This window comes from Oncorhynchus gorbuscha, linkage group LG17, assembly GCF_021184085.1.
Source record: "Oncorhynchus gorbuscha isolate QuinsamMale2020 ecotype Even-year linkage group LG17, OgorEven_v1.0, whole genome shotgun sequence".
Taxonomy (NCBI): domain Eukaryota; kingdom Metazoa; phylum Chordata; class Actinopteri; order Salmoniformes; family Salmonidae; genus Oncorhynchus; species Oncorhynchus gorbuscha.
Genome location: NC_060189.1, coordinates 54,935,851 through 54,961,892, shown reverse-complemented (window position 1 = coordinate 54,961,892; position 26,042 = coordinate 54,935,851). Strand labels below are relative to the sequence as shown.

Below are 26,042 nucleotides of genomic sequence, written 5' to 3'. Positions count from 1 at the left end.
TGGAGTGGAGGGTGAACGTCTCTTTAGCAACTCTCTATTTGTGAAATGGCATTCACGCACTTTAACCACATCACTGCCCCAGACCTAACTGTTGATATTAGACTGCATGTCTAGACTGCATTGCCTAGTTGGTCTACATATGTAAACCATCCCATGATATATGGGCAGCTGTACATTATTCCATCAGTTTGAGGTTGTTGACAGCCATGTGAACTGCACCGTGTTAGGAAACTAGAACTTGTGTGGACTAACCAGTTACTGACAAAGTGCATCACTGGTAGTGACTTGAGCTGCTCTATACAAAGACTGTCCTGATTGGCACACTGATATTCACGCCTTTCTGTGGATCAGTGCACAGCAGATGTAGGCAAAGGTGTCACTCACTCCATTAGGGGGGCTCCCGAGTGGCGCAGCGGTCTAAGGCACTGCATCTCTGTGCTAGAGGCGTCACTACAGACGCTCTGGGTCGAATCCAGGCTGTATCACAACCGGTCGTGTTTGGGAGTCCCATAGGGCGGCACACAATTGGCCCAGCGTCGTCCAGGTTTGGCCGGTGTAGGTCGTCATTGTAAATAAAATAAAACATTTTCTTAACTGACTTGCCTAGTTAAGTAAAGGTTACATAAAAATGTAAATAGTGTAGAGAGGCTTTGCCATAAAGATATAGATTGAAATAAATCTATCTAACTGATTACCAAACATTGGGAAATATTTATCTGGAATAGAAAGCTGTTTTGTCAATTTGAACATTATTACCCTTTTTAATAGATGTTCACAATCATTTGTCAATATTTATTTAGCTTAATCTGTGTTTGATTACAGAAAACACATGTGGCTGAGGTGGATTGGTTGTACTTTAGTTGTGCAATCAGGATGTGAATTGTCTCAACACAGGATATGTAGTTCCGGTTTTGGCCACAAGATGGCCCACTGCAGTCACTGTTGAGCAGCCTTGTCCAATACACATAATTTTAGCCCCGTTCAGGACATTGGGTAAGACTGCAATACAGTGGAAGTAACTCTCTTTTGAGGCAGTTTTCATGGCAGATAACGTTAGACATTCTCACCTCTCTGCAGAGGGGCTAAGTTGTGTTTGCCTATATGTGCATGCTTGGCTCCAGTCCCATAACACGTTGGGAAGAAGCCATGGATGTTCAGTATTTTCACCACAGCTCTGGCTCAGCTGCTCTCCTCCAGGTGCTGTGTGAGTAAACAAAAACAACTCTGATGAAGCACGAGCCTGTATCAATTAGACTAGTCCCGAGACACGGCTGTAGGTCTACAAATGGGACGAGTTGTCAGCCTGGTATAAATAGTAAACCAGTTAAGCGCTCAGTCTTTTCCGCGCTGAACAGTTCATATCGTGTTTCTGCGAAATCTGAATGTATCCACACATGACACTATTACAACACTGTTAAAAGTTATTCACTTCTAGAATTTGTGTAAGCCTTGTGAAAACATTGACGTTTTACACCCTTAACCTCCTCCTTAAATAACGACTTCAAACACTTAATTGTTTTTAGTGCTGTGATATTCATTACTTTTCTGTTGACAGATCATAGGCCTGTTTATTTAGGATGCGTGTGGTACTTTACATGTGACTTGGCTGTGGCCTACTTGTTCCAGGCTTCGTGTGTGTGTGTGGTGTGTGTGTGGTTGAGAGGTAGGTTAGTAGCGATCTGTCATACATTAGTGTTTCTCTGGGAGGGTGACTGCGTTAGAGCTGCCTAGCCTGGAGGGATCCTGTCAGCAGAAATGTGGTGAAACAGTCTCCATTTTTAAGATTTCTGCGAGGCGCTTCACTACAAGGCTGCGGCGGTGTTTTATAGGCAGGAAGATGGCTGACCTTCGCTCAGCACAGGACCCTCTTTCCCTCTACACACACGACCATACATTTCTGCTCCCTAAATTTTATCAGCATATCGATTGCGCAACCAGGGGTGGAAAAACCTTGGATCATTGTTACTCTAACTTCCGCGACGCATATAAGGACCTGCCCCGCCCCTCTTTCGGAAAAGCTGACCACGACTCCATTTTGTTGATCCCTGCCTACAGACAGAAACTAAAACAAGAGGCTCCCACGCTGAGGTCTGTCCAACGCTGGTCCGACCAAGCTGACTCCACACTCCAAGACTGCTTCCATCACGTGGACTGGGATATGTTTCGTATTGCGTCAGATAACAACATTGACAATATGCTGATTCGGTGTGCGAGTTCATTAGAACGTGTGTTGATGTCGTTCCCATAGCAACGATTAAAACATTCCCTAACCAAAAACCGTGGATTGATGGCAGCATTCGCGTGAAACTGAAAGCGCGAACCACTGCTTTTAATCAGGGCAAGGTGTCTGGTAACATGACCGAATACAAACCGTGCAGCTATTCCCTCCGCAAGGCTATCAAACAAGCCAAGCGTCAGTACAGAGACAAAGTAGAATCTCAATTCAACGGCTCAGACACAAGAGGCATGTGGCAGGGTCTACAGTCAATCACGGACTACAGGAAGAAATCCAGCCCAGTCACGGACCAGGATGTCTTGCTCCCAGGCAGACTAAATAACTTTTTTGCCCGCTTTGAGGACAATACAGTGCCACTGACACGGCCTGCAACGAAAACATGCGGTCTCTCCTTCACTGCAGCCGAGGTGAGTAAGACATTTAAACGTGTTAACCCTCGCAAGGCTGCAGGCCCAGACGGCATCCACAGCCGCGCCCTCAGAGCATGCGCAGACCAGCTGGTCGGTGTGTTTACGGACATATTCAATCAATCCCTATACCAGTCTGCTGTTCCCACATGCTTCAAGAGGGCCACCATTGTTCCTGTTCCCAAGAAAGCTAAGGTAACTGAGCTAAACGACTACCGCCCCGTAGCACTCACTTCCGTCATCATGAAGTGCTTTGAGAGACTAGTCAAGGACCATATCACCTCCACCCTACCTGACACCCTAGACCCACTCCAATTTGCTTACCGCCCAAATAGGTCCACAGACGACGCAATCTCAACCACACTGCACACTGCCCTACCCCACCTGGACAAGAGGAATACCTATGTGAGAATGCTGTTCATCGACTACAGCTCGGCATTCAACACCATAGTACCCTCCAAGCTCGTCATCAAGCTCGAGACCCTGGATCTCGACCCCGCCCTGTGCAACTGGGTACTGGACTTCCTGACGGGCCGCCCCCAGGTGGTGAGGGTAGGCAACAACATTTCCTCCCGCTGATCCTCAACACGGGGGCCCCACAAGGGTGCGTTCTGAGCCCTCTCCTGTACTCCCTGTTCACCCACGACTGCGTGGCCACGCACGCCTCCAACTCAACCATCAAGTTTGCGGACGACACAACAGTGGTAGGCTTGATTACCAACAACGACGAGACGGCCTACAGGGAGGAGGTGAGGGCCCTCGGAGTGTGGTGTCAGGAAAATAACCTCGCACTCAACGTCAACAAAACTAAGGAGATGATTGTGGACTTCAGGAAACAGCAGAGGGAACACCCCCCCCTATCCACATCGATGGAACAGTAGTGGAGAGGGTAGCAAGTTTTAATTTCCTCGGCATACACATCACAGACAGACTGAATTGGTCCACTCACACTGACAGCGTCGTGAAGAAGGCGCAGCAGCGCCTCTTCAACCTCAGGAGGCTGAAGCAATTTGGCTTGTCACCAAAAGCACTCACAAACTTCTACAGATGCACAATCGAGAGCATCCTGGCGGGCTGTATAATAATATATATATAATATGCCATTTAGCAGACGCTTTTTATCCAAAGCGACTTACAGTCATGTGTGCATACATTCTACGTATGGGTGGTCCCGGGGATCGAACCCACTACCCTGGCGTTACAAGCGCCATGCTCTACCAACTGAGCTACAGAAGGCCTGGTACGGCAACTGCTCCGCCCTCAACCGTAAGGCTCTCCAGAGGGTAGTGAGGTCTGCACAACGCATCACCGGGGGCAAACTACCTGCCCTCCAGGACACCTACAGCACCCGATGTTACAGGAAGGCCATAAAGATCATCAAGGACATCAACCACCCGAGCCACTGCCTGTTCACCCCGCTATCATCCAGAAGGCGAGGTCAGTACAGGTGCATCAAAGCTGGGACCGAGAGACTGAAAAACAGCTTCTATCTCAAGGCCATCAGACTGTTAAACAGCCACCACTAACATTGAGTGGCTGCTGCCAACACACTGACACTGACACTGACTCAACTCCAGCCACTTTAATAATGGGAATTGATGGGAAATGATGTAAATATATCACTAGCCACTTTAAACAATGCTACCTTATATAATGTTACTTACCCTACATTATTCATCTCATATGCATACGTATATACTGTACTCTATCATCGTCTGCATCCTTATGTAATACATTTACATACTCATCTCATATGTATATACTGTACTCGATACCATCTACTGTATCTTGCCTATGCTGCTCATTCATATATCCTTATGTACATATTCTTTATCCCCTTACACTGTGTATAAGACATTAGTTTTGGAATTGTTAGATTACTTGTTGGTTATTACTGCATTGTCGGAACTAGAAGCACAAGCATTTCACTACACTCGCATTAACATCTGCTAACCATGTGTATGTGACAAATTAAAATTTGATTTGATTTGCATACATTTGTTTTAGCTCTCTCCTTCCTATGCTATTTGTCAGACGCGCACACACACGTACTGAAACTCATATGGAGCCCCTAGAGCGACAAGAAACCTCCACAGACTGAGTTAAGGCACCGGTGTTACTCATTAGTGTTGCTCTTGTCTTCCCCTCCATAGAGCTCGGCACAGAGAGAACTGTTGTCTTTATAGATGCGTGATGAATGTTTCCACACACAACGATCACTCTTCAAGCCTCCAGTCTGCATCCTGACTGATATGTTGGCTAATAATCTTAGCTAAATTTTGCGTCATTTATGTTTACGTCGTCTGTCCACGAGATGAGTTGGCGAAATGCTTGCAAAATCCGTATGGAAGTTTTGCGATTGTAATTCCATGTGGAGAAATTCATTACCTTTTACCAAGAGTAGGTTGTTCAGTGTGTTGTCATGCAGAGAACTAAAGTCTCTGGAACAGACCTTCCCTCTCACACAACAGCAGCAATCCAAGCCATTCAACTGTGTCCGCTCCCTTGAGTTAATTAACATCAGGTCCAAGACCATCACTGGATATGCTTCTATTTGTGTCGTTTCAGATGGGAATGAGCGAGGCTTTCGTGGAAACTCATCTAGGCTAACCGCTGTTCTGCAATGGATCCCTGTTGGACTTTTTTTTCCTGCAGAAAACACTCCACACTGTCAGAGCAAATTACCCATAGTCCTGGTGAATATTCATGAAATGAAGTGCAGCAACTTCAAAATTGTCCTCAAATGCAGTAGATTTGAATACAGCCGTAGAGCTTACCCCATGTGTAGACTATTGCACAGTGTTTACAAGAAGCTGATATGACTAATGCTTTCCCCCCCTGCCCTTCGAACTCATCGACGCCTCCCCTCAAAACACAAGCCAGCATACTGTCGCTGAAGGATAAGCCATTAGTTACGCTGTTAAACACGGAGATGGGTTGGGGATGGTAAGAGCACTGGATCCCAGTTCAGTAGAAGATCCCCCTCTAATCTTTTCCTTCACAACTTTCTATAAGTCTCTCCAGGGAGACTTCTTAAGTGGCACCCTATTCCCTATATAGTGCACACATTTTTTGACCAGAGCCCTGTGGGTCCTGTTTTAAAAGTAGTGTACTATATAGGGAATAGGGTGCCATGGGGTGCCATTTGAGACGCTACCCGTCTGTCTTTAGTGCCTCCCTCTTTTGACCTTTCCTATCCTTTTATTTACTGTTGAAGCTTTTTTGTGCAGGTCATAATAAAGTGGCAGTCCAAAACCTCCCTGTAAAAGTGAGTAACTTAAGGAGGTGCCTGAGGATCTTTATCTGTTTTCAGGCCTGGGGAGGCTGAAAGACACTTTCCCTTAGCTGTGAGCTCTCAGGTTATATTAAAGGTTTGGTCAAACGGGACTGTAATCTGAGGTGTTTATCTGAGTGTTGGTGGGTGAGAACCAGGAGGACAGGTCAGAACAGGAGCCGTTCCGCATGTTACTGCAGGGGAGATGCGATGGGAGCAACACACACACTAACACAAGGATTAACATTTGCATTGCAAAACACATTAAAAACATACACACGTCACAATGCACACAAACCTGCCAGGCGTTTCTTAGAAAGAGAACATTTTATATATAATCATCCTAAACAGGAAGGACGGGTAGGCAGACCTGTGTGATTCACCATAAATGAAACCTCCCAGAGATGCTCTATAAACTGTTCTCAGTTCAGTCTCTAAGCCTTAACGACCCTTCCCAGATACTCTAGATCTGCTGTGCTGCAAACCGTTTTCAGTTCAGCCCAGACCTGACCAACCTCTTACTGCTCACTCCGTCCTGAATTCTGCATATCACTGATAACGCTCACAATTCTTGGGTCAAGTGACCTTGGACGCCTCGGTGCTCAGTCTTTTCCTTTCAGGTCGTCCCCGAGGCAGATTGCTTTGCCAAGGCTAAAAATAGACCCTCAGTATGCCACACCAGTGTCTGGCCCGGCCTCTCGCTCTCTCACACACACTCCGCTGTATTAACAGGGCAATTGGCTGGCTTGAAGCCTATACGTAGGCATGGCATGTGGCAATGGGAGGTAGTGAGTACTGTTGTTTTTGCAGTAGAAGAGCAGCAGAGATCTTTAGTGAGTGAGTACGCTGAGAATGAGGAAGTGGAGTCCAGGACACACACACACACACTGCACTCTGCCAAAGGAAACCACACAAAGCAGGGCTGCCTTCCTGCCTCACAGATGGTCTGCCTGTGGAGGAGGAGGGGGGAGGGGATTGGGGGTTGTGACAGAGGCCTAGCAGAGCTCTGGGTAGACACAAAGGAGAAAGAGCTAGGCAGCTGAGCTTAGGGCTATCATGTGTTGGAATGGATCTAGCTCGCAGCAATTGCTGGTGAAGCTAAGCTAGCCAGGGCTGTGTCTATTCTGATTTCTTCAGATTGCATAGTGGAATCTATTGTGCCTTTGGCCTCTTTTTGTGTGTGTGTGTGTGTGTGTGTGTGTGTGTGTCCAATATCACTCCAAAGCAGTATTTTCTAAATGTATGAAATGCTATAGAAACTTAGTCAAAAGATGTTTATTTCCAGCTTCTGAACATAAACATAGCCTAATCTATATAAATATTCCCTGTTATCCACTACATGTACAGTATGTATGCCTACAGCCATTTGAATTCTTCCTCTCCTCCTACTGTAGGTGTAAGTACTGGCACTATGACGACAACCTGTTGACGTCCAGTGTCATCATCGTGTTTCATAACGAGGGCTGGTCCACCCTGATGAGGACAGTCCACAGCGTCATCAAGAGAACGCCCAGGCGATACCTGGCCGAGATCGTCATGATCGACGACTTCAGCAACAAAGGTAGCATTGGTTTGAGTACAAGTAATTACAACACAGGGCTGATAGGGTTTTGTCTTTGTACCAATATTGTCTTTTGAACTAACGCTCACCCCCTTACAAGCTCTGACTTTGCTGACAGCTACTTTATTGATGTACTTACTGTGATATGTGGTTGTCCCACCTAGCTATCTTAATATCAAGATCAATGCATCTAGTCGCTCTGGATAAGAGTGTCAGCGAAATGACTTGCATGGAAATGTTTGTTCCATTTTGAATTAGCCAATCAAGTTAGACTAGAAGGCTTCATGACATCACTCTGCTGAAGTGTATCAGCGCTTCACTGCTGTACTTGTATATTTCCTCAGATACAAGCCTTAGTGCATAACATGTCTATTCTTGGTTTAAGGTTAAAAGCACCCTGTCTTGTTTCAGCTAGGCCAGTAGATAACTACCGTTGGCTGTAAGCAGGGGACCCCCACTCCAATTACTGAGTAAAACGCCCAGCAATTGAATCAGCGCTCTGCAACAACACTTTGCCATTGTCATGCTAAATTATCACTGGCTATGAAAAGCATTGGAGTGGAACAGCCTTTCTCCCCCAGTGTCTCCCTTAGTCTTGCATTGTGAGGCCCTGCCCAAGCAATGGAACACCATGCAGTAGAACTGTGAGAGCCTAGTCCACCATTCAGTAGTACTGTGAGAGCCTAGACCACCATTCAGTAGTACTGTGAGAGCCTAGACCACCATTCAGTTGTACTGTGAGAGCCTAGTCCACCATTCAGTTGTACTGTGAGAGCCTAGTCCACCATTCAGTTGTACTGTGAGAGCCTTGTCCACCATTCAGTAGAACTGTGAGAGCCTAGTCCACCATTCAGTAGAACTGTGAGAGCCTAGTCCACCATTCAGATGTAGAACTGAGAGCCTAGTCCACCATTCAGTAGAACTGTGAGAGCCTAGTCCACCATTCAGATGTAGAACTGTGAGAGCCTAGTCCACCATTCAGATGTAGAACTGTGAGAGCCTAGTCCACCATTCAGATGTAGAACTGTGAGAGCCTAGTCCACCATTCAGATGTAGAACTGTGAGAGCCTAGTCCACCATTCAGATGTAGAACTGTGAGAGCCTAGTCCACCATTCAGATGATGTAGAACTGTGAGAGCCTAGTCCACCATTCAGATGTAGAACTGTGAGAGCCTAGTCCACCATTCAGATGTAGAACTGTGAGAGCCTAGTCCACCATTCAGATGTAGAACTGTGAGAGCCTAGTCCACCATTCAGATGTAGAACTGTGAGAGCCTAGTCCACCATTCAGATGTAGAACTGTGAGAGCCTAGTCCACCATTCAGATGTAGAACTGTGAGAGCCTAGTCCACCATTCAGATGTAGAACTGTGTGAGCCTAGTCCACCATTCAGATGTAGAACTGTGAGAGCCTAGTCCACCATTCAGATGTAGAACTGTGAGAGCCTAGTCCACCATTCAGATGTAGAACTGTGAGAGCCTAGTCCACCATTCAGATGTAGAACTGTGAGAGCCTAGTCCACCATTCAGATGTAGAACTGTGTGAGCCTAGTCCACCATTCAGATGTAGAACTGTGAGAGCCTAGTCCATCATTGTGAAAAGCTGGCTGAGTAATTCCCCTGAAGTGGGGGCACCACAACACCAAAATATGGGTAATGGACACTGACTTCATGAGAACATCAAGAGCTCAGATAATTCATCTCATTAAGCATGCAGCCTGCCACGGATTGCTATTACCAACGCCTGTTAGTGTTCCAAACCATCTGCATGCTATCACAAGCACTTCATTGCCAGTAAAGTTAGTCTGGCCATTGGAAACAAGGTTTTGAAGGAGAAAGATGCCACGTTATTGCTCAGGTTTCACATCAGTTGTTTCACATTTTGTTCTACAGCAGGCAGCCACAGCCAAACATTACACAAGTAATTATAAAGGTTGTGACTCACAGACCGCAAGCAATATATAGCGATGCCAGAGGCTCATCGTCGTTGCATTTCTGATGTGGAATTAAACTCAAGGTTAGGGTTTATAAAATAGTATTTTAGGGTTGATACAGAAATATCTCTGTATAGTTAAACCATGAAACCGTCTTGCTGCTGATAGGTACTTATCACAGTGGTAGGCCGTGCCTTTTCTTACTACAACAAAAGCGGTACCTGCTGCGTGCCGACCCGGTAGTGACTAACCTGCCGTTTTTACTTGTAGAATTACAATTCTCGTCAGTGGACAACAACTTGACTTTGAGCCAATCAGAGAGCACAAACCCCAACGTGGGAGAGCTGACGGGAGTGACTGGGAAGAGGGCGTTTTCTCCGTACAGCCACAGTTGAATGTCATGCGCCAGTCACACTTCATATGCAATGTTAGCTAGCTAAGTGCACAGACTCGATGCACACAACACTAAAGATTTCCTGCAAACTAGCTAACCACTGGAGCAAATATTGACAAGGAAATCACAATGGATTAGTTTCCATGAAACCGCTGCCTGTGTTAGCTGCAGTGTCCTTAGCTAGCTACACAAAATTACCAAAAGTATATGGACACCTGCTCGTTGAACGTCTCATTACAAAAACATGGGCATTAATATGGAGTTTGTCCCCCCACATTGTTGCTATAACAGCCTCCACTCTTCTGGGAAGGTTTTCCACTTGGAACATTGCTGCGGGGACTTGCTTCCATTCAGCCACAAGCATTAGTTCGGTCGGCACTGATGTTGGGTAAATAGGCCTGGCTTGCAGTCGGCATTCCAATTAATCCCAAAGGTGTTCGATGGGGTTGATTGAGGTCAGGGCTCTGTGCAGGCCATTCAAGTTCTTTCACCACGATCTCGACAAACCATTTCTGTTTGGAACTCAGTAGTGAGTGTTGCAACCGAAGACCGACCATTTTTACTCGATTTCAGCACTCTGCCGTCCCGTCCTGTGAGCTTGTGTGGCCTACCAATTCGCGGCTGAGCTGCTGTTGCTCCACTTCACAATAACAGCACCTACAGTTGACCATTCACTGAGCTCTTCAGTAAGGCCATTCTACTGCCAATATTTTGTCTGTGGAGATTGCATGGCTTTATGGTCAATGTTATACACCTGTCAGCAACAGGTGTATGTTGCACTAGCTTGCAAATATGCTGACGTTAGCTAGCTAGTTACATTACATTACATTTAAGTCATTTAGCAGACGCTCTTATCCAGAGCGACTTACAAATTGGTGCATTCACCTTATGACATCCAGTGGAATGCCATGGGCTGGGCTGTTGCTAGCTGTATGGGATTATGGAGAATAAATTTAATTGTTTCTTCGTCATCTTGATAGGTAGTAATCTAGCTCTGGCTAGTATCAACAAGGGCTTTCTGCAAAATTGCAACATTAGCACAGCTAGCTAGCTAACATTGGAATCTAGGCCATAAACTTAGCAACACACTGACATGCAGTGTCAAACAACGCTTCTGCCACCTTCTGGTTTAGAGTATTTTAACAAGGCTGACGACTTCAAGGTCTTTGCTGTGTGAACAGGAGATTGACGGCTGACACTCTGTTCAGCGGTGCTAAGTACTGTCGGCCGGCAACCGTTTGATAATCCTACCGGTGTGTCTGGGCTATAAACTTCTAGTGACGATTGTAGTGTATATAATCTGCGCGACCAAGACACTACCCACTTTATATTTGTAAACACAGTCATACTTTTCATAGCACAATGATGATCTAACACTGTAGGATATCCTATTGTGTACATATCAGACTAGGAATGCTACCTCTTCTATTACTTGTTATTGATGTCTTGTACTGCATTGTTCTGGGACCTAGCACACAAGTGTTTCACTGCACCTTGTGTACCTCCCGGTAAACTGTGTATGTGACAAATAAAAGTAGGTTTAATCTCACTGTCCCTGTCGGTCTCCAGTGCACCTGAAGGAGAGACTAGAAGAATACATTAAGCAGTGGAACGGTCTGGTCAAACTGCACCGCAATGAGAAGCGAGAGGGCCTCATCCAGGCTAGGAGTATAGGAGCCCATGTAGCCAACTTGGGACAGGTAGGTTACAGCTACTCCATCACCTCTACACTTACTGTGTGACAGATGAGACCAAGAGGAATGAATGAATGGATTGATCTGGAGTCACTAATATAGATGGAAAGATATGGAATGGTAACAACTTCTCTGTCAAGCAACTGTTCTCTCCGGTGTCTGACGTGTTTGGCCACGGTGTGTGTCCTGTCGTCTATAGGTTCTTATCTATTTAGACGCTCACTGTGAAGTCGCTGCCAACTGGTACGCCCCTCTGGTGGCCCCCATATCCAAGGACAGGTATGAGTGGTCTGCGGCTGTGATTTTGAATATTTCTACTTCATATATGACTTGTTCTACTGTGATAATGAAAAATATTCTGACCCATCGATGAACGGTGCAGGTCATGAATCCTCTCCACCAGAAACATCTCTGTATTATGTCACAGAATAACTAGTGATATACATTGATGTTTATATACAACCTAATTCATGTGCAGATGATTGTATTGAAAATGTATAGATGGGTGTATCCATCCATGCTGAATATGCAAAACTGTTTATCTATGCTAAATATTGGTCAGTAATTAATATCCATTTAGTGCAGTGGCCTGCCCCACTGTAACATCTTGTGTGTGTGTTCTCATTGCCTGTTTCCAGAACGGTATGCACTGTACCTCTGATAGATTATATAGACGGCAGTGATTATACCATAGAGCCCCAGCAAGGTGGTGATGAGGACGGGCTGGCCCGGGGAGCCTGGGACTGGAGCCTGCTGTGGAAGAGAGTGCCTCTCTCCAGCAGGGAGAAGGCTAAGCGAAAGCATAAGACCGAGCCTTATCGGTAAACATCCTGCTACCATCCATGCCTTGCATGCCCATCTAAAACCCAGATATATTGTTTGTTTCCCCCCTGTGTGTGTGTGTGTGTGTGTGTGTGTGTGTGTGTGTGTGTGTGTGTGTGTGTGTGTGTGTGTGTGTGTGTGTGTGTGTGTGTGTGTGTGTGTGTGTGATGCATGAAACCCTCCATCTTCCCACCGGCGGTCCCTACCCAGAACGGTGTGCACGGTCCCTCTCATAGACTCCATAGAAGGCCAGACATTCCGAATTGACCCACAAGGGGGAGGGGACGAGGATGGCTTTGCCCGCGGAGCATGGGACTGGAGCATGCTCTGGAAGCGTGTGCCCCTCAGTAGCAGGGAGAAGGAGAAGAGATTAACTAAAACTGAGCCCTATCGGTAATTTATCGGCACTAAAAATCTACCCTGCTTGCAACATCAACCCCTAACTGAGGCACAAATGATGCACTAGAGTATACAATATGCTGTCTGCATGTACAGTACTATTTGCTTGGCCTTGGCTTGCTCATACTACCGCTTGGCACTTCTCTATAGTGTATGCTGACTATGAAACACAAGTGCTACCTCATATAGTGGTCTGTAGATGTAACAATAATCAGAAAGCTATGTAATACCCATGAATTACCAACTGTAGCCCTCAATGTGGTTTATTCATTTCTCTAACTTGCTCTAGTGCCAAATTTCATGCTCTTGAGGAAACGCCTATGGCCTGGACCAATTTAAAAGTATCAATTTGTCTGAACCCTGAATGCTAGCAGTCTCTGATACCTGGAAGGAATTTTGACAGATGCCACTGCTTGTGCCTTTAGAAATCAACGCTTAAGTCTTTTGAAATTAAACGCTTTGAAATCTCTCGCTAATGTCCTGCATTCTCATTCTCAGTTTTTCTTGGTGTGATTTCCTCACCAATAATCTCTTCTGTCTTCTCCACAACTCGGTATCCTATCATGTATCCTACCACGTTATTCTATTGTATGAGAAGATAAGTCAGTAATGTTTCACCTTTGATGGCTAGCATGATATTTGGTCATTTGACAGTAAGGATTGTTTGGGAGCACTCTTTGGGTCAATGTTCTTGTTCACTCTTTTTGTCATAATGCTTATGTTTCTCTCTATTTCATCATGTATCCACCTTCTTCCCTACTACATTTTAGCTCTTGTCCCTCTCTCTGGATGAGACTCCTGTGGATTGTGGGTAATGTAGTTTTGGGCCTTTCTCAGGTCTCCTGCCATGGCTGGGGGTCTGTTTGCCATTGAGAGGGACTTCTTCTTTGAGCTGGGCCTCTATGACCCAGGACTGCAGATCTGGGGAGGGGAGAACTTTGAGATATCCTATAAGGTAAACGCTAAGATCACTTAAAGCTCTCCATCTACGAAATATTTCACATCATAATAAAATACTTGGGCTATTGTTTAGTCCTGTATTGATACATGCATAATGATTAGTAGCTGTTTATTTATTTGCTGTGAATTTAAACTTCTCTCTCTATTGACTGGTATACTATCGTATTTTCAGCTTTCTATGTACCATCTGTGTAACTCCAGCATGTTTGTTCTGTCGTCCTGATCTGATCCCAGATCTGGCAGTGTGGTGGCCAGCTGCTCTTTGTGCCGTGCTCCCGTGTGGGCCATATCTACCGCCTACAGGGCTGGCAGGGCAACCCACCCCCTGCCCACGTTGGCTCCTCGCCCACACTTAAGGTCAGTGTGCCAAGTCTGTCAAACTAAGCACCCAGGCTGCCCCTCTTAGCCTGCTCCCAGATCTGCGTTCAATGTCTTTCCAACTCCTATGGTGATTGTCACAATGACTGTAAGAGTTGGCAGGACAACACAAACAGATCTGGGACCAGGCTAGCTCACTCTGGCAAATCCCTGGCAGCTTTTTTTTGGCTCCTTTGAGCTGACCTGGCACCATCTGCTTATTTACTGGGATTCATCCAGTTTCAAATGTCTACACGGGTGACTAGATTGAATTATATATTGTGCTAAGCACAGTTCATGTAGGCCTACAGCCGCTTATCAAATGGTCAGTAGTGGATTAATTATATAGATATCACCATATGTATCGGTCATCTGTATTGTATCATAAAACATCAGCAATCTTATGGAAAAACACCATATGAGAAGTAGCATATGGACTGACTGACTGTCCTTCAAGAGGTGTTGTCCTTCATGGAAACTAATAATTGGTGATTTATTCTGATCCTCCCTGCTCCAGAACTATGTGCGTGTGGTGGAGGTTTGGTGGGACGACTACAAGGACTACTTTTACGCAAGCCGGCCGGAGACCCTCACCCTGGCCTACGGGGACATCAGCCAGCTCAAGAAGTTCAGAGAGGAGCACCGCTGCAAGAGCTTCAAGTGGTTCATGGAAGAAATTGCCTATGACATCCCCATGAACTATCCACTGCCCCCAAAAAACGTGGAGTGGGGAGAGGTAGGCTAAAGTATTGTCCATATTTCGTTTTTAGTTTATTCATACTACACAATAGTAGCTAAAAGCTGAATTGTAGTCTTACTTAAAATATCAACATATGCATCTGTTGAAGAGTAGTGTGTTACTGTCTGTTACATGACCAAAGGTATGTGAACTCCTGCTCGTTGAACATCTCATTCCAACATCATGGCCATTTAGTGGAGTTTGTCCCCTGCTTTCAACAGCCTCCACTCTTCTGGGAAGGTTTTTCACTAGATGTTGGAACGTTGCTGTGGGGACTTGCTTCCATTCAGCCACGAGCATTAGTGAGGTTGGGTGATTAGGCCTGGCTTGCAGTTGGTGTTCCAATTCATCCCAAAGATGTTCGATGGGGTTGAGGTTAGGGCTCTGTGCAGGCCAGTGAAGTTCTTCCACATAGATCTCGACAAAACATGTCTGTATGGACCTCGCTTTGTGCACGGGGGCATTGGCATGCTGAAACAGGAAAGGGCCTTCCCAAAACTGTTGCCACAAAGTTGGAAGCATAGAATCACCCAGAATGTTGTATGCTGTAGCGTTAAGATTTCCCTTTACTGGGACTAAGGGTCCTAGCCCAAACCATGAAAAATAGTCCCAGACCATTATACCTCCTTCACCAAACTTGACAGTTGGCACTATGCATTTAGGCAGGTAGTGTTCTCCTGGCTTCTGCCAAACCTTGATTTGTCCGTTGGACTGCCAGATGGTGAAGCCTGATTCATGGCTCCAGAAAATGTGTTTCCTCTGCTCCAGAGTCCAATGGCGGCGAGCTTTACACCACTCAAGCCGACGCTTTGCATTGCGCATGGTGATCTTAGGCTTGTGTGTTGCTGCTCGGCCATGGAAACCCATTTCATGAAGCTCCCGACGAACAGTTATTGTGCTGACGTTACTTCGAGGCAGTTTAGAACTCGATAGCATTGCAACTTGCCTGTCCCGTTCTGTGAGCTTGTTTGGCCTACCACTTCACTGCTGATGCATTGTTGCTCCTAGACGTTTCCACTTCACAATAACAGCACTTAGTTGGCCTCCCGAGTGGCGCAGTGGCCTAAGGCACTGCATTGCAGTCACTACAGGATTCGATCCCAAGCTGTGTTACAGCCGGCTGTGACCGGGAGACCCGTGAGGCAGCGCACAATTGGCCCAGCATCGTCCGGGTTAGGGGGGGGGGTTTGGGTGGCAGGATTTCCTTGTCCCATCGTGCTCTAACGAATCCTTGTGGCGGGCCGTGTGCCTGCAAGCTGACGTCGATCGCCAGCTGGACAGTGTTTCCTCCAACACATTGGTGCGGCTGGCTTCCGGGTTCAGCGGTTTGTCAAGAAGCATTGTAGCTTGACTGGGTATTGTTTCGGAGGACGCATGGCTCTCGACCTTCGCCTCTACCGAGCCCGTAGGGCAGTTGTAGCAATGGGTCAAAACTACCAATTGGATATCACGAAATTGGGGAGAAAAAGGGGTTAAAAGTACAACAAAAAATCAATATAAATAAAAGTACTTACAATTGACCGGAGAAGTTCTAGCAGGGCAGAAATTTGACTAACTGACTTGTTGGAAAGGTGGCATCCTATGACGGTGCCATGTTGAAAGTCACTGAGCTCTTCAGGAAGGCCATTCTACTGCCAATATGAGGCTATGGAGATTGCATGGCAGGGTGGTCGATTTTATACACCTGTCAGCATCGGGTGTGGCTGAAAGTCAAATCCACTCATTTGAAGGGGTGTCCACATACTTTTGTGTATATGTAGTGTATGTGCATTTGGAATGTATAGTGAGCATTTTTGCTTTGTTCCAGGTCCGTGGATATGAGACCAGCTACTGCATTGACAGTATGGGCCACACCAACGGAGGCAACGTGGAGATTGGACCCTGTCACAGAATGGGTGGGAACCAGGTCCGAAAAAACCTTTGTCATTTGGGATTAGAGACTTTATTTATTCCTAAACATTATTCCTCATTTACTGATAAAACACTCTTGTAGCTTTTCAGGATAAATGAAGCCAACCAGCTCATGCAGTATGACCAGTGTTTGACAAAAGGACCAGACGGGTCGGCGGTGATCGTTACACACTGTAACATGAACGAGAACACAGAGTGGAGATACTTCAAGGTATGCAGCTGCATCTAACTTCATATACAAAGTGTGTAATCCTCAGATAAGAACCTCATTAGATTGGTGCAATTGTTTCAATATATGATTGCTTCATAAGATGTGGTAAACCGTTGGAAAGAGAATCCATCCTTGTTACCAATACAGTATTATGAGTTTTTCCTATCGCGCTACAGCTTGATGGTACTGCTGAACATGGCGTATTAGCATGTATGTGTGAGGGTATATGTCGTGTAAGTGAACTCACTGTTTCGTTTCCCTCTCAGGACCTCCACAGGTTCACCCACGTCCCCACGGGGAGGTGCCTGGACCGGTCGGACATCCTCCACAAGGTCTTCATCGCAGACTGTGACACCAGCAAAAGCACACAAAAGTGGGAGATGAACAATATTGTAGCGGTTTAAAGCTACGGCCCCACAGAGGGTACATTACTCCTACTGGAACTCACTCGACAGGATAGGGCATCGAACACTGCACTTAAACTGTCTGCTGCATTGAGAGGTTGTGTACGTCCAAAATGGCACACTATTTCCCTATATAGTGCACTACTTCCAGAGCCCTATGGGCAGGGGTGTCAATTGTGTATGGCAGTCAACATACACCAACCATTTTAAAATCGGCTACTACAGTCATTCCAATCCCCATTAAATGGCAAATGCAGTTTAAGCGGCAATAGCTGGCAGGCCTCCGAGCGGGTGGGAAAGACTGTCTGGCTAGAGCACATTGATCTGAGGCAGCTTTTGTCTTAAAACAGTGCGGAGGTAGAAGATTGCTGTAGATGGCTATGACACTGCACTTTTGACTTTACATGGAACTTAACTCGTTTTTAATCTCGGTGCTGAGCTAGTGCTTAGCAGCTAATTGCTGTATGACATGTTTGTAGAAAGTGAAGTTCCTTATTGACTGGGGAATGAAGCTACAACTAAGGTTAAGGTGATAATGGCTGGAGTCAATTTTGTTTGTTTTCGCTGTCTCCAAATAGCTTTTTAGAGTTGAAATTGTGTAGGTTTAGCTGAAATGACACCAATAAGGGCCTTGGTCAAAAGCAATGCACTATATAGGGGATACTGTGCTCTCTCAACCATGTCCCAAGGAAGGTACTCGTCCGTACACACACTTGGATAATGGACCTTTTTTCAGTTGTAGTTGTTTACACATTATTGCTCTCTTCTCTCGATCTTTACATCTTATTGGGGTCTTTGGGCTATTACTCAGGGGTCTGAGAATTTTTCTAACTTTAAAAAAACATTGGTGGAGGATTCATTAATCAATGTGCAGAATTGAACATTCAACAATTCGAAACCACTTCTAGTAGTCGTGTAATAAACTGCCCACTAGCTAGGATTTTAAGAATACTATGTTTTTGAAAACTGCAATGGATTATAACCTGGTCTCAGATCTGTTTGTACAATGACCCATAGGTGTTTAATTGGCAAGAAAGCACAAACAGATCTGGGACCAGGCTAGATTGATAAGTCCACTCATGAGTCATGGTCAAGAATGAACACTGGATGTTTTGAAAGGACTTACTACTTCAATGATGTTGGTCTTAGGCACAGTGAAATTCCAAAAGCTTGAATTTAACATGTTGGCTCTAACTGGTGAATTTCAAATGGCTATATAAAGAAAGGGTCTGTGTTTTTATTGTTTTTATATATTTCCAGCTTGGTATGTAAATGTGGTGTTGAATGATGACTACAAATCAACCAGAATCAGACACCAATTTGTTCAAAGCAAAATTAAGAAATTGTGTTTTCTTTGGGGTATGTGATATGTATGCATTTTTTATAATGTAAATAGGTTTGTTTCTAAAAGAGCTATGCAGTGAGCCTTGGATGAAGGTGTACATATCTAACTTATAAAAACATTGGCTCTAACTGTACTCATGGCAATAAATTTAACCTTTTTACCAATTACTTTTTCCCCATGAAATTATTTTTAGGGGTTTAAGGGTCTTTTATGTTCAACTGCAGCTGTTGCAATAGGCCTATTGTATTCATGCATCTTTTGAACCTTCAACCTTGTTCAGGTCTGATTACACTAAATACCCCAGATTTTGGGGTCCTCACCCCTCCCCCAGATAAATATGGTCTCATTTGTATGTTATCTATCCAAAAGAAAATGCCTCAACCCTGTCTGGCCATATGTCAACCACTCCAACTGCAGTGGATTTGACATGCATTTCACTCAGACCATCTTTGCCCTATTGACTTGTTAGCTGCTAACCACAAGGTCTACCACCAAAGGTGAAAGTGAACCTTACAGCGAGCTAGTCTGATCGGGCGGCAGGTAACCTAGTTAAGAGCGTTGGCCTTGTAACCGAAAGGTTGCAAGAGCGAATATGGTAAACAATCTGTCGTTCTGCCCCTGAACAAGGCAGAACAGGCTGTTATTGAAAATAATCTTAACTGACCTGCCTAGTTGAGTTTATACTGAATGTATAACCTTTGTTTTAATGCATCAATTAAGCTCTCAGTTCATAAGATCAGTCAATTGAAATGCATTGTGTAATCCATAGAAGGGCCTGACATGCACCGGTTGATCAGAAAACCAGTCAGTATCTGGTGTGACATCTCCATTGCAGATGATCAGAATGTTGGCGAGTATGCAGGACATTTTCAGTTTACTGGCAGTGTACAGATCTTTGTTACATGGGGCCGTGCATCATGTAGAAACATGGCCTTTCTCTTAAATGTAAATGTAAACACTGCATTTCGTTGCCCATACCAGCAAACCCCTTTATCCTACGTGGTTGAGCAACATTGAGGTTGCTAGACTGACAAGAGTGCAGTTGGGCATTCCTGCTAACTTGAGATGTGGCATTGTTGACAAACTGCACATTTGACCGGCCTTTAATGTATTGTTTAATATGCTCCCTAAATGGGTAAATAGAAATACACAGAAAATGAGCTTTTATTTCAGCTCATGAAACCCAACATGTTGCATTTATTTTGTTCAGTATACTTCATGACTTGCCTGAGTATTAAGCTATATCATTGAAGTTTTAGTGCAATTTAATAGGTCACTACCTTAACTATTAGCTAACCAACATGGAGTACATTTGGCTTTTACACAGCCAATTCAGATATTTCTGCCAAGCGGGCTTTTAAATGATCAGCTCTGAAAGACCCGTTAGTGGTGTAAAAAAAAAAATCTGAATTGGACTAGTTGTCTAATCACATCCCTAATCTAACTTGTCATCAACAAGGCAAGGAAGTTAATCATAATATACAAAACAAAATTTTATTATAAAAAGAAATCATTCTACACTGAAACTCCACGTTAAAAATGGGTCGCAAACATCTACACATTTTCTTGTATTTCTTAAAAACGGCAGTGGAAACAATATCAATATAGGGCGGAAAAGAACATGCCACCATCCAAAGACAAAACAAGCAGTGCTTTGAGAATAAGAGCTGTTCATTTACAAGACAGCACAATATGACCCCTGTATGCATTATTGCAGCCATTGCACATCACTGTACATTTCTGAAAAATCCAAAATGCTATAAATGTTACATTATAAGGTTCACATTGTTTTGCAAATACTCCAGCTCAAGTTCAGGCAGTTTAGTCGTCATCCTCATCATCCTCCTCTTCCTCATCATCCTCCTCCTCTTCATCATCATCATCATCGTCATCATCCATGGGCGCTGCCTTCTTGCCAACAGCTGGCCTGCCAGGGCCACTCTTAGCAGTTGCACCTGCGCCTCCCTTAGCCTTGTAGGCAGCAACATCCTACAACAAAAATGGACTTGGTTTTCATGAGTCTCCTACAACGGTTCTAGTCAGTCATGATAGTTGAAGTGGACCTTACCTTCTCATACTTTTCCTTCAGCTTGGCGGCCTTTGCTTCATGTGGCTGCTTGTCTTTGGGAGTCTGCTTGCCCCACAGCAGACCCAGCTGCTTGGCGATATCACCAATGCCCATGCCTGGGTTATCAGCCTTGATTCTTCCACGGTGTTCAGCACAGAACACAAAAAATGCAGAACTATTGGGGATAGAATGTTGAGAACACGTTTAGTTCCAAAATCTGAACAGAACGCTACAGATATCAATAGTTGTATAGGTGGAGTACTTACGGTGGCCTTTTGGGGGCATTTGGGTCCTTCTTTCTCTTTCCTGCTGCCTTAGATCCCTTAGGGGGCACATAACCCTTCATGTCCTTGTCATAACGGACTTTGTCACCCTTGGCCATGTCCTCAAACTTCACCTTCTCTTTTGCAGACATTGTCTGGAAAAGAGAAAAACTGCATTAGTCACACCACTCATTGCAGCATCCATGTTGCGCTAAATCCCCACCATTTGATACATTGATTTGCTAACTGTTTCGTGGGCACGCTTTGCCCCGCCCCCTGCCTCCCCCCGGGGGGAAAAAAAACAACTTTTACATGGCGGCCGCTTAGTCAGAACTTACCCTCCACCTCTCTGAGCATTTCTTTGAGAACTCGGAAAAGTTAACTGAAGTTCCTGGGTGTTTTTTCTTGTGTTCTTCCCGGCATGTCGCAACAAAGAACGCATAGGAAGAAGTCTTTCCCTTCGGCTTATTAGGATCTTTACCCGGCATGGCTGCTATATTCTGAAAAGGGGAGAAAAAATATAAAGCAAAAATTGATTAGTCTCATTATATAAATAACGTTTAAATTTATTTTTTCGGATGGTACCACCGAGTAAACGAGCCACAGACCACTCCACGGACAGCCCAAGGACGCGAAACCGCGTTAATCCGATTGAGTTCCTGCTTCATTGTGGCTATACGGCTAGGACAATAAGCGTCCCTCCATTTTGTTTCCCGCCTAAACAAAGTCTCCCAACAATTGTAATAAGTAGGATCAAAACATTTAAACATTAATAAATTGAGTCGTCAGAATGATACCTGTTAGTCAGAAATAAAGACCGAAAGGCTACCTAAACCATTTCTGCAAGGCTGATCAAAGTTAGTCTAGTAACGACGCTAGCTAGGCTAGCTCAATGGCAGCAAGTATGGAATGCATCGTGCAACATCGCCAACGACCTAGCACGACGTTAGCATGTTATGTCTGAAAGAAGTACCCAAAAAGTATTTTCTGGGCGGAAAACATTTTCAAAATGTTCCTCATCATACTGAACATTCTTGGCTACGACCAGAGCAATACATTATTTAAAAATGTGTTAGGGCATCAAGTTAGCTAGCTAAATAGCAACTGCATCACAGCGCGCCATTCCCAACTTCGCTGGCTGAGTTGAGTAAAATAGTTAACCACATATATTCTTCAGTAAGCATTTGAGAGGTTTTGCCTTAAGTTTAAAAGCATTCTAAAAACAAACGTAACATGTAGAACATCACGAAAGATTTGATAGGCGTAGAGTTCTCTTACTCACCTATTAATCCAGCCACACAAATACAATGAGTGCCAATGTAAAGTCCTTCGCACTGTTTTGTGAGTGGGAGACAGTTCGCACAAACTTGATTAAATGTTTTTAGAGCTCCTCCCGCTTGTCATATACGATTGGCTGAAATTACACATTTCAATTTGAATCTGGGACGCAGGGCATGAACGGTGTTTGGATTGGCTGAAGGTCTATATTTTGAGACTATCACGGTTGTCTGTGGTGGCTTAGTGAAAAACTCTTGTGATTGGCCGGAGTGGGGATTTAAAATAGACGGCGCCAAAAGCCTAAACGCTTTGAAGGGGGTTGTGTGTTGGACGCCCGTTCCCACTGGATCAGTGCTATCCAAGATCATTGGGACGTCCCTACGCTAACCTTAACGATTAATTTACCGTAACTATTTAAAATGTTAAGTGCAATGGGGGTGATAGTGACGTCTCAAGGATAATATTAACAGGATCCGTTGCCACTGCTAGCCCGTCAGATAATTAAGGAAACAATAGAAATGAACAGTTATTGATGAGAAAAAAAACACAATCAAATGTTTGAGCTGCGAGTTAACAGATGTCAGTAATAAAGGTGAATGATCATGAAATTAAACTAATTTATCAAAAATAAATATTAAGCCAATCAGATTTGAGCAACAACATGCGCAGACATTTGAGCTAGATTTCAAATGCAATGCAAATAACATGTATGTATTCATGTAAAGGTGTACAACTTTTTCAATATTTCAGACAGTGTTACAACGTTACTACAGAAAGACCCCACAAAACCATTGATACGTTTTGCCTGGGCTCTTATACATGCTCAAATGTTTCCATGTGCAAGTGTCCATCTAGCCAGTGAGAAATGTAACATCAAGCAGGGGAACAGCTGTCAGCTGCGTGCAGATGCGACCCCAGTGTGCTCCCACGTTTTGTGTTGTACTACCGAGCCGCAGACATTGTGGCAATGTCTCTGCAAAATAAAGCCACGCCACGCGACTGAATATTTTTTTTCAAACAGTCTTAAATCAGGATATCATTGCAATATTGGCCTAGTAGTAGCTTTATATAGCCTAGTTACGCCTATAGCCTAGCATAGTGTTGCAGCCTGGTCTCATAGACTAGACGTAACATCGTATATGTAAATCCGGTCACTCAAATTAGTATGATATGTTAGTTTTGGTATGCTTACATAAGACACATTTTTTGCTTAAGGCAAAAACAGGTAGGGTATAATGCGAAAGTCTAGCAATCCAAAGGTTGTGAGTTCGAATCTCATCATGAATAATTTCAGCATTTTAGCTAATTAGCAACTTTTCAACTACGTACTACTTTTAGCTACTTTGCAGCTACTTAGCATGTTAGCTAACCCTTCCCCTAAACCTAACCTTAACCCTTTTAACTAACCCTAACTTTATCCCTTTAATCTAACTCCTACACGTAACACTAACCCCTAGCCTAGCTAACGTCAGCCAACTAGCTAACATTAGCCACCTTGCCACCTAGCTAGAATTCATAGCATATCATATGCTTTGCATATTCATTTCACAAATTCATAACATATTGTATGTTTGCATTTGTTAAATATAATATGAATTGTAACGCGTAACATATCATACAAAATGGGTGATGGACATCCACAAATGAATACATACCATACGAAAATAAACATATAGAGGGTACAGAATAATACATAATGCTCTGAGACCAGGTCGCAGCCAGGATGATACATTTCCCCTAATCGATCAGTGCAGCAATCATTACTACAGACAAGTCTGTATATTCTCACAAATTGATGTACATTATCGCAGCATCAATGTGTGTTTGCTAGCTACTATCCCAATATCCTTAGCTGTAATTTCAGATAGACCTACTAGGCAACATACCTGAGCTATGTTGATGCATCAGCAATAAATGTATCCATTTTATAACTAATTAGTCCAGGTGTGTGGCGAGCTCGAGCTTGGTAGTCTATTGTTGTGGTCAGCTTTCTAGATTTACTATGTTAAAGTAGTAGTCCAATGTCTAAATCATTTATGGAAAACTTCTCCTTGCTCTACACTCTTAGAAAAAAGGTGCTATCTGGAACCTAAAGGGGTTCTTCGGCTGTCCCCATAGGAGAACCCTTTGAAGAACCCTTTTTTGGTTGCAGTTAGATCCCTTTTGAGTTCCATGTAGAACCCTTTACACAGAGGGTTCTACATAGAACCCAAAATAGTTCTACCTGGAACCAAAAGGGGTTCTACCTGGAACCAGAAAGGCTTCTCCTATGGGGACAGCCGAAGAACCCCGTTGGAAATATTTTTGTAAGAATGTAAGCCTAAAAGAAACCTATGGCACTTCTCTTGGAAAATGAAAAGGGCCTACTTTGTTGTTAGCATTACCCATTTTCAGCCATCTTCACTGTTGTTCTCTCAGTCAGGCTGCTTCATGGTAGAAACTAGGTGGTAGCCTATACAGTTTCACCCTGAAGTTACTTTTTTTGTAGCAGGTTAGGAGAATTTATGCAGCAGGTCAGGATAATTAAGTTAGCAGGTTAGGGGATTTAGGAAAGGTTAGAAAAAAGTTTAGAGTTAGCTATAATGCTCTGCTAACCGGTTATGCTTTTGAAAAGTAACTTCCAGTCGTAGCTGTACTCCATCAAGACACAACCCTGCTTCATTCCTCCTTTTCTGTTTTGCATTCTCACAGCCAGGGCCTCAGCGGAACTGGAACAGTTCAGCTCAAACCGGTTTAAGTGTGTAGAGAGGAGAAAAAAGTATACAGTGTTGTTGGGGTTGTATGTCAAGATTTATTGTGAGTGTCTTTTCTCCTGCAGGCCTCAGCTGCTCAAGTGGCAATGAGGCTGAGCGTCCATGGTGCCACTATGTTGAATGCCGCCATAGCAGCTGCACTTGGAGAGGAAGATTCCTAGAAGGTCCAAGGATCTCCCAGTACAGTAAAGTTTTTTATTCTCATTCCATAGCACCAAAATAGTAGTATGCTTAGGTTATGACATGTAGGCCCTTGTTTACGCTTGCCAACAAGTGACTAACATGAATTATAATAAGGTTGGTCCTTACATTTGTCCTATTTCACACATGTACAAGTGTGTATTATATACGTGTACATTGGAAATTTGCTTTTTTTTTTGCATATCCCACTCCCCCCGAGTCAAACTTGGAGCGTGGGGTCACAGCCAAGGATAAGCCATTATTGACGGCAACCTTGGAGCAATTAGGGTTAAGTGCCTTGCTCAACGGCACAGACAGATTTTTAATCTGGTCGGCACAGGGATTCAAACCAGTGACCTTTCGGTTACTGGCCCAACACTTTTAACCGATAGGCTACCTGCCAACCCAGAGGCCTACACCAGTAGCTGGGCAAATTGGAAAGTCACAATTAAGCACTGTAAAAAAAAAAAAAAATTGGGCAGAGGTGAATTTGTGGCTAACTTATAGTAAATGTGGACAAATAGTTTAATAACAAATGGTTAGATATCAAATGAAAGATAAGGCCACAAGACAAAAGATGTCAAGTAGATGCTCAAGGTTTCCTTTCTAGCCTCACCAACACAGCCGTTCTCACCCAGCCCCATAGTGAAAGCACATAGCCTCACAAGCAAAAGGAGCTGACAAGACCATCAGCATTAGCATAAAACTGTAAGCCCCCCCAGTTGTTTACCAATGGGCCCAACTGACAAAACACCCTTTCACATACTCACTGGACCCGAGATCCTATTCATACTGGATCCTCATTGTGGGAAGCAGATGACTTTATCCACAGGGTGTCAAACATAGGTATTAA

The 26,042-nt window shown here is 44.3% G+C and overlaps 2 protein-coding genes across 3 annotated transcripts in view; one reads left to right on the top strand and one right to left on the bottom strand.

Annotated features, from left to right (window-relative positions):
- The window catches only part of LOC124001725 (N-acetylgalactosaminyltransferase 7-like), a 34,333-nt gene extending 15,522 nt beyond the window's left edge, over positions 1 to 18,811 (top strand). The window contains exons 3-12 of one of the 2 annotated variants that reach the window (XM_046308740.1): positions 7,312 to 7,478; positions 11,375 to 11,505; positions 11,699 to 11,778; positions 12,138 to 12,320; positions 13,558 to 13,675; positions 13,915 to 14,037; positions 14,555 to 14,773; positions 16,584 to 16,682; positions 16,770 to 16,898; positions 17,165 to 18,811. In XM_046308740.1, coding sequence (XP_046164696.1) covers positions 7,312 to 7,478; positions 11,375 to 11,505; positions 11,699 to 11,778; positions 12,138 to 12,320; positions 13,558 to 13,675; positions 13,915 to 14,037; positions 14,555 to 14,773; positions 16,584 to 16,682; positions 16,770 to 16,898; positions 17,165 to 17,302 — 1,387 coding nt within the window. In that variant the 3' untranslated portion in view covers positions 17,303 to 18,811. Of the gene's footprint in view, positions 1 to 7,311; positions 7,479 to 11,374; positions 11,506 to 11,698; positions 11,779 to 12,137; positions 12,321 to 12,531; positions 12,715 to 13,557; positions 13,676 to 13,914; positions 14,038 to 14,554; positions 14,774 to 16,583; positions 16,683 to 16,769; positions 16,899 to 17,164 lie in introns of both variants that reach the window. The other variant, XM_046308739.1, reaches the window with a different exon arrangement.
- A 1,311-nt stretch (positions 18,812 to 20,122) lies between these two features.
- Positions 20,123 to 22,415, bottom strand: LOC124001340 (high mobility group protein B2-like). The gene is made up of 5 exons (XM_046308058.1): positions 22,261 to 22,415; positions 21,317 to 21,478; positions 20,982 to 21,133; positions 20,716 to 20,890; positions 20,123 to 20,636 (listed from the first exon to the last, which is right to left on the bottom strand). The coding sequence occupies exons 2-5, from the start codon at positions 21,464 to 21,466 to the stop codon at positions 20,469 to 20,471; spliced, it is 645 nt and encodes a 214-aa protein (XP_046164014.1). The 5' UTR covers positions 21,467 to 21,478; positions 22,261 to 22,415; the 3' UTR covers positions 20,123 to 20,468.
- Between the last annotated feature and the right edge of the window lie 3,627 nt (positions 22,416 to 26,042).